Genomic DNA, 12,138 nt, shown 5'->3' with positions numbered 1-12,138 from the left:
GCTGTCCAATCAGCAGTGCCGGTGTGTTGACCCCGCCTCCCGCACCTAATGCTCCTGCGCTGCGGCAGTTGGTCGCCATTTTTCGACGTCGTTGTGGAGAGAGAAGGAAGGTGAGAAAGCGGCTGGGGGGGGGGACGGTACCGGGAACTAAGCATATATGTATATAGCTTTCATAATGAATGAGATGCGTTGGACATATTCACGTACATATTCTAAATCTATATACCGTCTCATTTTCCTACCGGGTAAACTCCTTCCAACCCGTAGGCTGTATACGGCATATCAATTATATTTGTAACTTCTATTATATATACACGCATAGTGTGTATGTATATAACCCCCCCCTTGAAACAAGTTTAACATCCCTAATTTCACATAATGCAAACAGATACAAAATAATGTTTTAAGTTGTATTTTGTGTGTATACAGTATATATTCTCTCATATGAGCAGGACCCTTGTTAACTTTTGTATCAGTTTGGCCATATTTGTATGTTATTGTCAAATCTCGGTGTGTGTGTGTGTGTGTGTGTGTGTGTGTGTGTGTGTGTGTGTGTGTGTGTGTGTGTGTATATATATATTCTCTCAACACTTACATTTGGTGAAAGCATTTCTGAAGATGTAGATAATCAGATAGGACTGTAGCTGTTGAATGGGTGCACCCAGGACAGTCCGTGTTCACCTCTCCGGATTTATATATATATATATATAACTGAACAAATGTGCTTCACTCCAGAATTAGGAAAATATAAAGATCCATTTATTCAGCATCATAAAATACAGAAAATAAAACCTGAGCAACGTTTTGAGTAAATGAAAGGAGCTGGAGGCCGATTTTTGACAAACGTCATTCAGATTTAATGTTTTGTGTATTGTGTTAAATAAATGTATGTATATATTTTCCTAATAATCGAGGGAAGTGGGCGTTGTTTCTGTTTTATACATGTATGTACCCGGGTACTCACGGGTCTGATGCAAGAATACAGCAGGTTAATTTTGAACGCATTGCCGCCCCTCCCTTGAGAACTTTCCTCGCTGTTATTGAACAAGGTCCCAGAGGCACAAATGTACAATCTTCAAAATAAATCTCTTGTGTTCTTCCAACAGACAGTGGTGTGTGTGTGTGTGTGTGCGCGCGCGTGTGCGTGCGTGTGTGTGCGTGTGTCACAAACACAAGCCCAAAGAAAGCACTCTAGCACAGCGGTGTGCAAACTGGGGGGCGGGCGGTTACAGAGGCCCCTCTCTTCCCCACGGCATTTCAATTAAATGCCAGGTGAGGCCTCTGTAACTCACCTGCTGCCAGCTGGGTCTTCGGGGATGCGTCGCCATGGCAACACGCAGCAAATGACCTGACCATGACCAAATCACATGACCCGTGACGTCATTTGACAAGGAGACATTGTAGGGGGGGGGGGCACGAATGCTGCGGCTCCCAGGAAGGGGGCCGTAGCTCAAAAAGTTTGCGCACCGCTGCTCTAGCATATCCAAATGATCTCGCGAGTGGTGTGTAGGCGAATGGATTTGTCTAGCCCTGTGTGTGTGTACAGGACGAAATATACGCTAACAGGCTATTAGGGATAAGGGGTAGTTAGATGTCGGTAGATCTAGTGGTTCTTGGGGTAAAGAAAATGACAGAAAATAGTGTTGATGGTTTAGAACGGGTGGGCAATCTTTCCCCGCTGTGCTTCCCTCCCTGCTCGCACCCCCATCTTCTTTACCATGTCTCTGGCGTTACCTTGACGCTGCGTCATTTGACGCCGGAGACATGGTAAGGATAGTATGTATGCCTTTATTTATATAGCGCCATTAATGTACTTGGCGCTTCACAGCAGTAATATACGTGACAATCATATAAATACCAAATAATTAATCAGACATAAAAGTAACGTTTAGGAAAAGGAATCCCTGCTCCAAAGAGCTTACAATCTAATTGGTAGGAGGAGCATACAGAGACAGTAGGAGGGCGTTCTGGTAAGTGCGTCTGCAATTTATTTATAAAATATTTTACCAGGAAGTAATACATTGAGAGTTACCTCTCGTTTTCAAGTATGTCCTGGGCACAGAGTTAAGACAAATAATACATGGTTACAAATAGTTACATAAATGAGCAGGGTATCTACTATATATTTCTGAAAGCACTGTATGTCTGCATGGCCTGTGTCCCTCAGGCCAATGAGATTGCTCCCTTGGCCCGGCCGCCCCCGCACACCTCTCATTGGCCTGAGGCGGAGTGACGGGCCACACACACACCAGCCCCGGCGCCGCTACAGTCGGCGTAGGAGCGGAGCGAGCGCCTGGGACACAGCGGGGGACTCTCACCACCCATAGGCCACTCCCTCACCCCCCCACCCCCCGCGGCCGGGAAGACGTGTAGCGCCAGCAGCTGTCACCACAACCACCACCCCCACCCGCGGCGGTGCCAGCAGGTATCGACCCCCCCGGCCGGACCAGCGGCCAGGCCGGGAGCGCGAGCAGGTATCAACAACCACCACCCACCCCCCTTCGCGACAGGGCAGAGGAAAAAGCAGAGGGGGGGCGGAAGGGACACACACCACAACACATGAAGCTGTAAAGGAGGGGGGAACGGAGCTGGAAAGGGGTCGGGGGACCGGACTCGTAAAATGGGGGGGGGAGGGACCGGACCTGTAAAGGGGGGGGGAGCTGGATTGATGGGAACGGGGGACAAACAGAGAGGGGGGAGACGGGAAGAGAGAGGGGGTAGACAGGAGAAGAGAGAGGGGGGAGACAGGGAGAGAGGGGGGAGACAGGGAGAGAGAGAGAGGAGAGCAGGAACATTACATCCCGGGCAACACCGGGTCTCAGCTATGCACTGTTAGAGATAATATATATTATGGGCGAATGAAACAGTTACAGACCAGATTAAAATGTGAGACAGCCTTAGATTTGAAAGAACTTAAACTGGTGGTGGATGTGAGAGTCTCTGTTAGGTTGTTCCAGTTTTGTGGTGCACGGTAAGAGAAGAGGAACGTCCGGGTACTTTGTTGAGCCTTGGGACCATGAACAGCCATGTCTGTAGGAGCCAGCGGGGACCTTCAGACTGGAGGAAAGGAGCTGGTGGCCCGCGGCCGCGCGCAGCGGGGTCGCAGCCTAAGGAGGGGCAGAAGTGTAAATCTTTAAAAGTGAGGAATTGAGTGAGAGGGGGGATTTGATAGTTGCACAGGCCTCATGCTATACCCCGGAATTTTATCTTTCACACCCCTGGTCTAGAACATTCTATATAGACCTAAAAATGTGTGCTCATGTTTTGCACATCGATGATGCACATATACAATTATAAATGAACGAAGGAGACCGGAGTCCCGCGGTCAGCGCCGCCGTTCGAGGCTCTAGTCCTGGCGGTCTCTGTGAGAGCCGAGTTGCTGTCTGCGGCTCCTCTGGGTCCCGCGACTTCAGGTCACGTCTCTGTCTCGCTGACATAGCCGCTGCTCAGATGTCGCTCTACGTGTTTTGCCTGGGTCGGCTTCAGGAGTCAGAATCTTGTATCTCTATGGGGTCACTGTATATACATTTGAGCTGATGGATCAATTAACTTGCAATAGCTACTCTACAATTAAATTAAACTGCAATTGAAAAGCGGGTACTTATAATAAAAACCACCTGATGTTATGCTCTCAGTGGTAGATTGCTCTCTGTGCGGGGGATATTAGATGGGGGACGTTTGATAAAAGCAAGGTTTTTATACGTTCTAATTTCAGAGTGAGTTTCTTTAGCCGTGCTGTCCCCAGTGTTAGGCTTTGGTCCCGCTGCGGCCGCGGACCACCAGCTGCTTGCCTCTGATCTTGAGTTCCCCGCTGGCTCCTTCCGGCGTGGCTGACTGCGTGCTGTGACGCATCAGCCAGCCTGAGCTACAAGGAGCTTGTGATTTCGGCGAGTGTCGCGTCACGTGTGTGTGTCAGTGTGCGTGTGCGTGTGAGTGTGCGTGTGCGTGTGCGTGTGTGTGTGAGGTGCCTGTGTGTGTGAGGGTGCCCATGGGGCCGAGGGTGCCATGGGGTGAAGGGTGTGGAGGGGGGCTGCAGTGCTGCGCTGTGGGGCAGTCCCGCCCCCTCACGTCATGGCCGCGCCCCCCACCCGTTTTGGCCATGCCCCCCGCGCCGGGAAAAATTCACCGCAGATGCAGTGAATTGCATCGCGGTGCAGTGAATTGCACGTGCCGCCGGCAAGCAAGGCAGCCGTGCGGACGCGTGCAGCGGGTCCTTAGCCTTAGGAGTATCTCTGCTGCTAGATCATTTAGTGTCACCTGGGGACAGTTGAAACTTCTGTAAGATCACATTGCATATTCATTGCATCTCAGAAGCTCTGGATCAGACTGCTTCACTAATAAATATTTGTCTGCATTGAAAACATCTCTGTGCTTCCTGGTAAGTGGGCAAGTAAAAATAGACAGCGCAGGTTGCCATGTGCACACTTTACTGCAAGTGTTGGACCTTGTGAAAATAAAACCAAAATACATTGAGCGCTTGTAAAACCTATCTCCTTCTTTTTTCTCAGCTCCTGCAAACATGGTGAAGCTGTTCGTAGGTAACCTGCCCCCTGAGGCGACCCAGGTGGAGCTCAAGTCCCTATTTGAGCAGTTTGGTCGTGTGTCCGAGTGCGACATCATCAAGAACTATGGCTTTGTCCACATGGAGGAAAGGAAGTCGGCGGATGAGGCTGTACGCAACCTACATCACTACAAGCTGCATGGGGTTGCCATCAATGTGGAAACCAGCAAGGGAAAGTCCAAGGCCCCTACAAAGCTGCACGTGGGCAACCTCAGCAGCGGCTGCACCAACCAGGATCTGAGAGCCAAGTTTGAGGAGTACGGCCACGTCATGGAGTGTGACATCGTCAAGGACTATGCCTTTGTCCACATGGAGCGGGCAGATGATGCTTTGGAAGCTGTCAGGAATCTGGACAACATGGAGTTCAAAGGTGAAACCAGTCAGGGGTAGAGTGGAGCACCGCGGTTACTAGGCAGTAGATAAGGCGCAGGGCAGCGAGAGGTATGCATTGCAAGGAGATGTCATCAAAACCTCTGTACAGTTCTCCATATTACACCTCCCATGCGGACACAAAAAGGTTAGCCTGTCCTCATGTAAAGTCCTGCGTTCAGGTTAGGAGGTCACATCCCCACCAGGGCATAGAAATGTTGGTGATGAGATACTCCCTGGTCAGACCTCTTCTGCTGGTCTGTCTAGTTCTGGAGGTCACATCTCTAGACAGACATTTGTATACATCTTATTTAGGTACTTAAGTACCTCCAATGTGCCCATTACTTTTCAATAGACAATACATTGAGTTGTAACTGACATAAAATCAGACTATGAAAGGAAATCCCTGAGTTTATAATCGTAAGTGGAATGATGGGAGATTTACAGAGACAGCAGGTGAGGGAATACGTGCAGTAGGTGGCAGTGCTTGGCCACGACGGTTGGTAAGTGCCGCTGTGGGAAAAGTATCTTTCTTCCCCCTCCCAGCAGCCGTCTCTCCCCTCCCCCTCCAGCAGCCGTCTCTCCCCTCCCCCCAGCAGCCGTCTCTTCCCCCCCCCCCCCCAGCATCCATCTCTCCCATCCCAGCATGTTTCTCCCCACCCCAGCATCCGTCTCTCCCCCCCCCCCACCCCAGCATCCGTCTCTCCCCCCCCCCCACCCCAGCATCCGTCTCTCCCCCCCACCCCAGCATCCGTCTCTCCCCCCCCACCCCAGCATCCGTCTCTCCCCCCCACCCCAGCAGCCGTTTCTCCCCCCCACCCCAGCAGCCGTCTCTTCCCCCCCCCCCCCCCCCCCCCAGAAGTTAGGGGTTTTTATTAATCGCCCATCTGCTGGGCAATTGCTGTCTGTAACCCCTTATCTGCCAGAGCGCCCTGCAATGCTTTGATTTATACATGTGTACGCAGATGTTTATATTTATTGTGTGTATATGTATAGGACACATCTACCCACGTAAGTATACGAATGTGTTTAGGTTATATTGGTGTACGTGTTAATACTTGTGTGCATACATGCTTTTATGACTTGCATACATCATTTACATGTACACTAATGTGGATACACAACGTTTTATGTATAATATAAAAGCATATTTTTCCATTTTTTTACATACATAATTAGCATTGGATTAGGTTGGTAAAAGGCATGTGTACATAGTCAATGGCTGCGCTTATAGTGCCGGTGACGTCGCGGCAAAACAAATGCATTGCCGCCGTCGCGTGCGCTTATAGTAAGCGACGTGGCGGAGCGACGGCTTGGTCGCGACCCCTGGAAGTCAAGTCAATTTGTTTTTTCCAGCGACCGCAGCCTGACGGCGACGGCACTATAAGCGCCGCCTAACTGTGTCAGATAGTAATTGGATGAGATTCTTGTCATATATTTTATAGTTCTGTCGATCCAGAGCAAAGCAAATTAAATACCTTAATGTCACATTTCCAGCAGTGTCGTAATGGGAAGTAACCAGCAGTGGTCCACTCCCATTCCACCAGAATCAGCACCCTTTCTAGGGCCTAACCTGTTGGACGTATCCCCTATATAAATATCCTTTGTAAAGCAGCAGTCCTGCCCTGGAGACCCCTCGTTCTTGGGAAAGTGCCTCCTGTACGAACGCATTTAATTCCTGCCGGCGTAACACGTGAGATTTATTCTGCCATTTTGTTTTCCCGGGGTGGCCGACATGAATGCGGTTCAGCTCCATAGATTCCCAGCTACCTACATACAGGGGGATAGAAAACGAAGCCGAGCACAAGTAACGCAGCAAGACATTGAACCTATCGCACTACAAACCCACTCGCATATGTTTACAGATTGTGATTTCCTCTTCTGTTACATGGAAAACATCATTTCTTTCTTCCCTGTTTATTTTTCAGAACCGATATAAACTAAGTTATTTGCACCTATTTCCCCCCACCCAAAATAATGTGGGGCGTGAGTGCAGGCTATTGGTAATAACCTTTCCAAGTCTTTCCATTAGAAATGATTGTGGGAAGAAATGTAGATAAACGTTTGTCGTCTGATGTCCCTTTAGCATGTTCCTTCACAGACTGCTAGGAAAGTGTACTCCGGTACAGCGTGGCGTGTTCCGTGGCTAGAGATGCTCAGTATCCTTATACAGGGTGTTCATTATACAGCGTGGCGTGTGTTCAGTACCAGCGTGTAGAGATACTCAGCATCATTATACAGCGCGGCGTGTTCATTACCAGCGTATAGAGATACTCCGCATCATTACAGAGCGCGGCAAGTTCACTACCAGTGTATAGCGATACGTGGCATCATTATACATCGCGGTGTGTTCATTATTCGTGTATAGAGATGATCAATATTATATAGCGCAGTCTTCATTATCAATATATAGATCGGCATTATACAGCGCAGGTTGTTCATCAGTGTATAGAGATATTCGGCATCATTATGTAGCGTAGTACATTATTACATTATTAGTGTTTAGAGATACTCTGGCTCGGCTTGCTCTAGATACTCGTTATTAATATACAGCGCAGCGTGAGATGGGGGAAACTCCCCTCCCACAACCTCCATCAACCCTTGTCGCGTGTGCTCTCTTGAAGGCAAACGGATGCACGTCCAACTGTCCACGAGTCGTCTGCGCACCACGCCCGGGATGGGTGACAAGAGCCGCTGCTACCGCTGCGGGAAGGAGGGCCACTGGTCCAAACAGTGCCCCTTAGACCACCTGGCCCAGGAGCTGGAGCAGGGCGCAGCCTACCCCCCTGACCCTTATGCTGACCCCTACGCTCCCATGAGCGCCAACCCGGCGGCCGCCTCCTACTCTACATCCTACGCGGAGCGCGTGTACTACGACGAGCGGGAGCGCTGCAGCATCGTCGACTACTACCAGCGTTACCGCGTGCGGCCCTGCTCCACCTACGATCCCTACGCGGAGCGCCGCATGCCCCCTCTCCCCCCTCCCCCGGCCGCAGTTTCCGTGGCCTACAGGGAGCGCATAGAGGGGTATCCATACGAGAGGCATCTGCTGCCCCCTCCACCCCCGCTGCCCAACTCCTATTACTCGCGGGAGCGAAGCCCCTTACGTCGCGCCTCCTCCACCTCCTCCAGCATGGAAGGATACCGTGCGGAGCGCCGCCTCTCTCCCGCGCCCCGCGGCTCCCTCTACGACGCCTCTCGCTACGGCCGGGAAGCCTACTCTGATCGGGCGCGGTATTACTAAACTGAGGAGGTGAGCGGCCTATTTGGGGGGCGGGGGGAGAGGTTTCTTTGCTTTGTTAATTCCACTTCTCAACTCCCCCCCTTTCTCTTCTACCTTTCTCATGCTCTTCCGGCGTATCTTTCATCCCGGGTCTCCCGTTTTAACTCGTGCAGCGGCCTTACCGTGTTAGGGAGGTTTTGCCCACTTTCCCAAGCTTATTTAAGACCATAGGGAGCTGTCCCCACAGCAAATACTTTAATCATAAACCGAGGGAATTGGATACTCGGTATTATTCTACAGCGCAGTGGTTTCATTTCCAGGGGTCTGAGAGATACTCTGCATCATTATACAGCACAGCCTGTACATTGTTAGTTTATAGAGATTCTCGGCATTATGTAAATGAAGATGTGCTTAGCAGGGAAAGCCATGGGAAAAGAATCACACGGGAGGAAAGGGGTATTGGGAAGGAAGCCTTGGAAAAGATTGTTTAGACATTCCAAATATTTGTCGGTATAAACCTCATACAAAGATCTGAAATCATTTGAATTTCCATGGCAGTGAGTGTAACCGCTATCCCCTTAGTCACAGGTAAGTGACCTTCCTTCCTTTGCACGTTCACAGGCGTTTTAAAGGGTCGGTCCCTCCTGGGACAATAGTGAACTAATTACAATAATGGGTTACATTAATTAAATGTTTAATTTACACTATTCTTTAATCCGTATTGGTATTTTAAAATATATTTTTCTTTTAATGTCTCCATAGAAACCTAACGGTTTGGAGGGGTTGTGTAATCTTTACCTATTTTGCGGTACAACTATAGAAGGAAATTGTGGATCTGCGCCTCTTTCTCTTTTTATTTGAACAATAATTAGCAGATAGGGCTCAAATGAAACAGCTGTAGAACTGAGGTGCAGTTCCCCCTAAATATGACTTCTCATGAACGTGAGCTCGATGTTTTACCGTTAAAGCAGATTCATTTTATTTAACAAGGCCCAAAGCTGGCGGTAGTGTCCACATGGCTCTGATCTTCTTTCAAGCCTAATAATGTCACTAATAGACGGGGGTAGCAGCCAAATTCATTTTCTTTTTTGGAAGAAATTACCCAGTTAAAACAATCAGTGAGCAGGGAAACAGAAATATTGCACAACTAGACATGCAGAGGGGAACTGTAACTTCTCTTTTACATCGGAAGCCAATCAGGAACATTGCAACTTAATGGTGATTGGTTCTAACTAGCTGGCTGATAAAATAATTGTATTTCTTTGTGTGTCCGCTCTGTGGGACTGACCCTTTAAAGCCTGAACCACATGTAAGCACACAGTGAATCTGCGGTGAAATAAGGGCACGCACTCATAGTAACTTTTTTTACCGTCTGATATGTTCTGTGTAATAGATTTGCAAACATAGATCCAAGTGCCCCGTAAAAAGCCATGCTGCAGATTAATCATTACACACTGCAATCCCAAAGCCGCACTGATCAGAGCTATAGAGTTATACGGCAAATTCATACTACTGATTATCTTTAAAGTCCAAGCAACTGAGACAGATGCAAAATAGTCGCATATTTAAATAAATATGCAATCAATTAAAACAATAATCCTGAATAAAGTGCACAAATCAGTATAGAAAGTGCAATAACACACACCAAATAACACTGAAGATATGTAAACAACGCCAATAATAAACCTTTGATAATGGGCTAAAACGTGTGCGCTGACACCTTAAGGGAGGACTTTCCGGTAACACTTTCCCTTAGTCAGACACGTGGCTCACATCTATACTGACGTGTGCAATTTATTCACAGCTCTGTCCTGTTATATTTTATTGCAATTTTAAATACATTACTATCTTGTATTTTTTTAATTCTTTGCGCACACACGCACACCTATGCACAAAAAGTTAGACAAAAGCATAGTGTTCTCTTTGATTATGTATGAAATAAATGCAATATTATGAGCCAAATCTTAATTATCATGATGCCTTTTTTGTGTTTTAGGTAAGATATTTTCGGGCTCCCGCGCGGTCTCCGGTTGCGTTCGGGATAAAATGTTACCTCCGCTCTTGGAAATTGCACGCCGTCCCACGAGTAGCTTTAGTTTTCTTGTTAGCGGACGTCTCCGAATTTGAACAATGATGCTTGTTTTTTTTTTTAATTTGTTTTTTTTTTGGGGGGAGTTGTTACTGACTGACCCTTAATATCTCACAACTTAAGTCGGTTAACCAAATTAGGTTCATTATAGCGCGATCAACAATCTATTTTTTGTAATCCAAAAACATTTGTGATTTCTATACAGCTTGTATTCGTCTATTACGTGTTGCATATCTGACTTTTTCCTTAATATTTTATATACGTATTTTTTAACGTATATATTTCCCTCCTCTGCGTAAATCAAGATCTATCCTTACTATTGTGAAACGAAGATTAAAACCCGAATTCAATGACATTTAGGTTTTATAGGATAGAAAAGGAGCAGCAATATTTTCTGCTTGATGAGAAACATAGGTTCTGTTAAAACAATATATTTCACAACGGCATCGTTTTAAGTTCTTTTAATTATTATTTTATGAAATGAGGTCTTTCCGGCAATACGACTCCAGTCTCGCCACAGAGTTTCCGGTTCTGTAAATACCCCAGTGTTCAGGAAGTCATAATGGCTGTAAGTAGAGTGGTGAACTGTGCTACGTTTCTGCTAGCGGGCGCCCGATGTGTACGTGCAGGCACATCGATATATATATAATCTATCAATCTGAGGGGTTGTATTCTGTTTATAAGATAGGGTGATCTTTATTGTGGAGACTTCCGGTATACATAGTGGAAAAAGAAAATTGATTCGGAGGGATATAGTCCCATGTGACGTACTGAAAGGGAAATGTTCTGTTAGGATTTGTTAGGTTTATTTGCCCTCAGAGCCTCACTATACAAGTTCCCATGAATACCCCAAAATATACAGCACGCTGATTTTGTTGACTACCGGTTAGGAGATCGGATCTAGCCTAAGGGGGGGGGGGGGGGGGGGGAAGCAGCAACAATCCCCGTGTCGCACAGATTCGCGCAGAGTTGTGAAACTGTTTTAAGGAAATCCTAATGGCAGACATTTTTTAATATGCCCCAGAGAAAATATATAATTTTATTTTGTACTTTGACATTTCTTCCAAACAGACCATTTACCGAGCAAAGTCAACTTTGGAACATCCATTAAGCAACATACTGTTAAAGGTTTTCAGTTTCATGTATAGATTGCTGTGTAAGGGGTCATTTATTTAGGGGGGCACAGATTTCTTCCCGCGGGTGTCCTAGCCCGTAACAAATGTCTTATCTATAATTGGTTATACCTGCTAATTTGTGATCATCTGTTTCCTAAATAAAGCATTCATTGTAAAGTGTGATTTTATCTTTCTTGCTATAAAGATGAAAATATTCACGTTTGCTGCTAAGGTAGCTATAGTATATAAACTCTTGCTTTCTGCTGCTGAAAAGCTTAAATTATGTTGGTAATAAACCATAGTATTTCAATCTTGTCATCGCTGCTGAGAAATTAATCTTATTTCAGTTTGTGGGTTTAAAAACCTGCAGTGAGCCGTGCATCCTGCTCTGTTAAACATACCACTTCAATGAGATTTTGTTTTGGACTTGGGGAAATGTTTGTAACATATCAGAGCTTTATATGAACATAAGCAATGACCAAGGCACTCCAGTGGCATGGTCACCAGGAGGGCCGGTACCTTCATTGTCCCTGCTCAAACACCTTCAGCCTGTCAGGACCGAACATGTGACTGCGCGCACGCGCGCCTTTACTCTTCCAATTTATTCCAACGCGTTACACGAGCCACCCACGGTTTGGGTTAGTGGCTCTGTTGGCACCCTTCATTGGAACGGCACAAGCCAGGGAGGGGTCTTATGTCCCTATTAATATTCGCACTAGTTATCGAACTAGCCGAAAGCTTCACATCTAATGCAGATAAATCCGGAATCCAGGTGGGTACA

The 12,138-nt window shown here is 47.1% G+C and overlaps 1 protein-coding gene across 6 annotated transcripts; it reads left to right on the top strand.

Annotated features, from left to right (window-relative positions):
• The first annotated feature begins 31 nt into the window (after positions 1-31).
• Positions 32-11,537, top strand: LOC142465619 (RNA-binding protein 4B-like). Of its 6 annotated transcripts, none has more exons than XR_012787934.1 (4): positions 32-110; positions 4,509-4,931; positions 6,428-6,623; positions 8,916-10,142. XR_012787934.1 is itself a non-coding variant. In XM_075569721.1 (4 exons), the coding sequence occupies exons 2-3, from the start codon at positions 4,520-4,522 to the stop codon at positions 8,172-8,174; spliced, it is 1,032 nt and encodes a 343-aa protein (XP_075425836.1). In that variant the 5' UTR covers positions 32-110; positions 4,509-4,519; the 3' UTR covers positions 8,175-8,183; positions 10,150-10,287. The 6 variants fall into 6 exon arrangements, 5 of the variants coding, with proteins under 5 accessions (XP_075425836.1, XP_075425837.1, XP_075425840.1 ...); XM_075569721.1 differs by lacking the exons at positions 6,428-6,623; positions 8,916-10,142 and adding exons at positions 7,555-8,183; positions 10,150-10,287; XM_075569722.1 differs by lacking the exons at positions 6,428-6,623; positions 8,916-10,142 and adding an exon at positions 10,150-11,537.
• The last annotated feature ends 601 nt before the right edge of the window (positions 11,538-12,138 follow it).

Source organism: Ascaphus truei, chromosome 14 (genome assembly GCF_040206685.1).
Source record: "Ascaphus truei isolate aAscTru1 chromosome 14, aAscTru1.hap1, whole genome shotgun sequence".
NCBI lineage: Eukaryota > Metazoa > Chordata > Amphibia > Anura > Ascaphidae > Ascaphus > Ascaphus truei.
The sequence above is the reverse complement of the archived record's forward strand: the minus strand, read 5'-3'. Positions and strand labels throughout refer to the sequence as shown.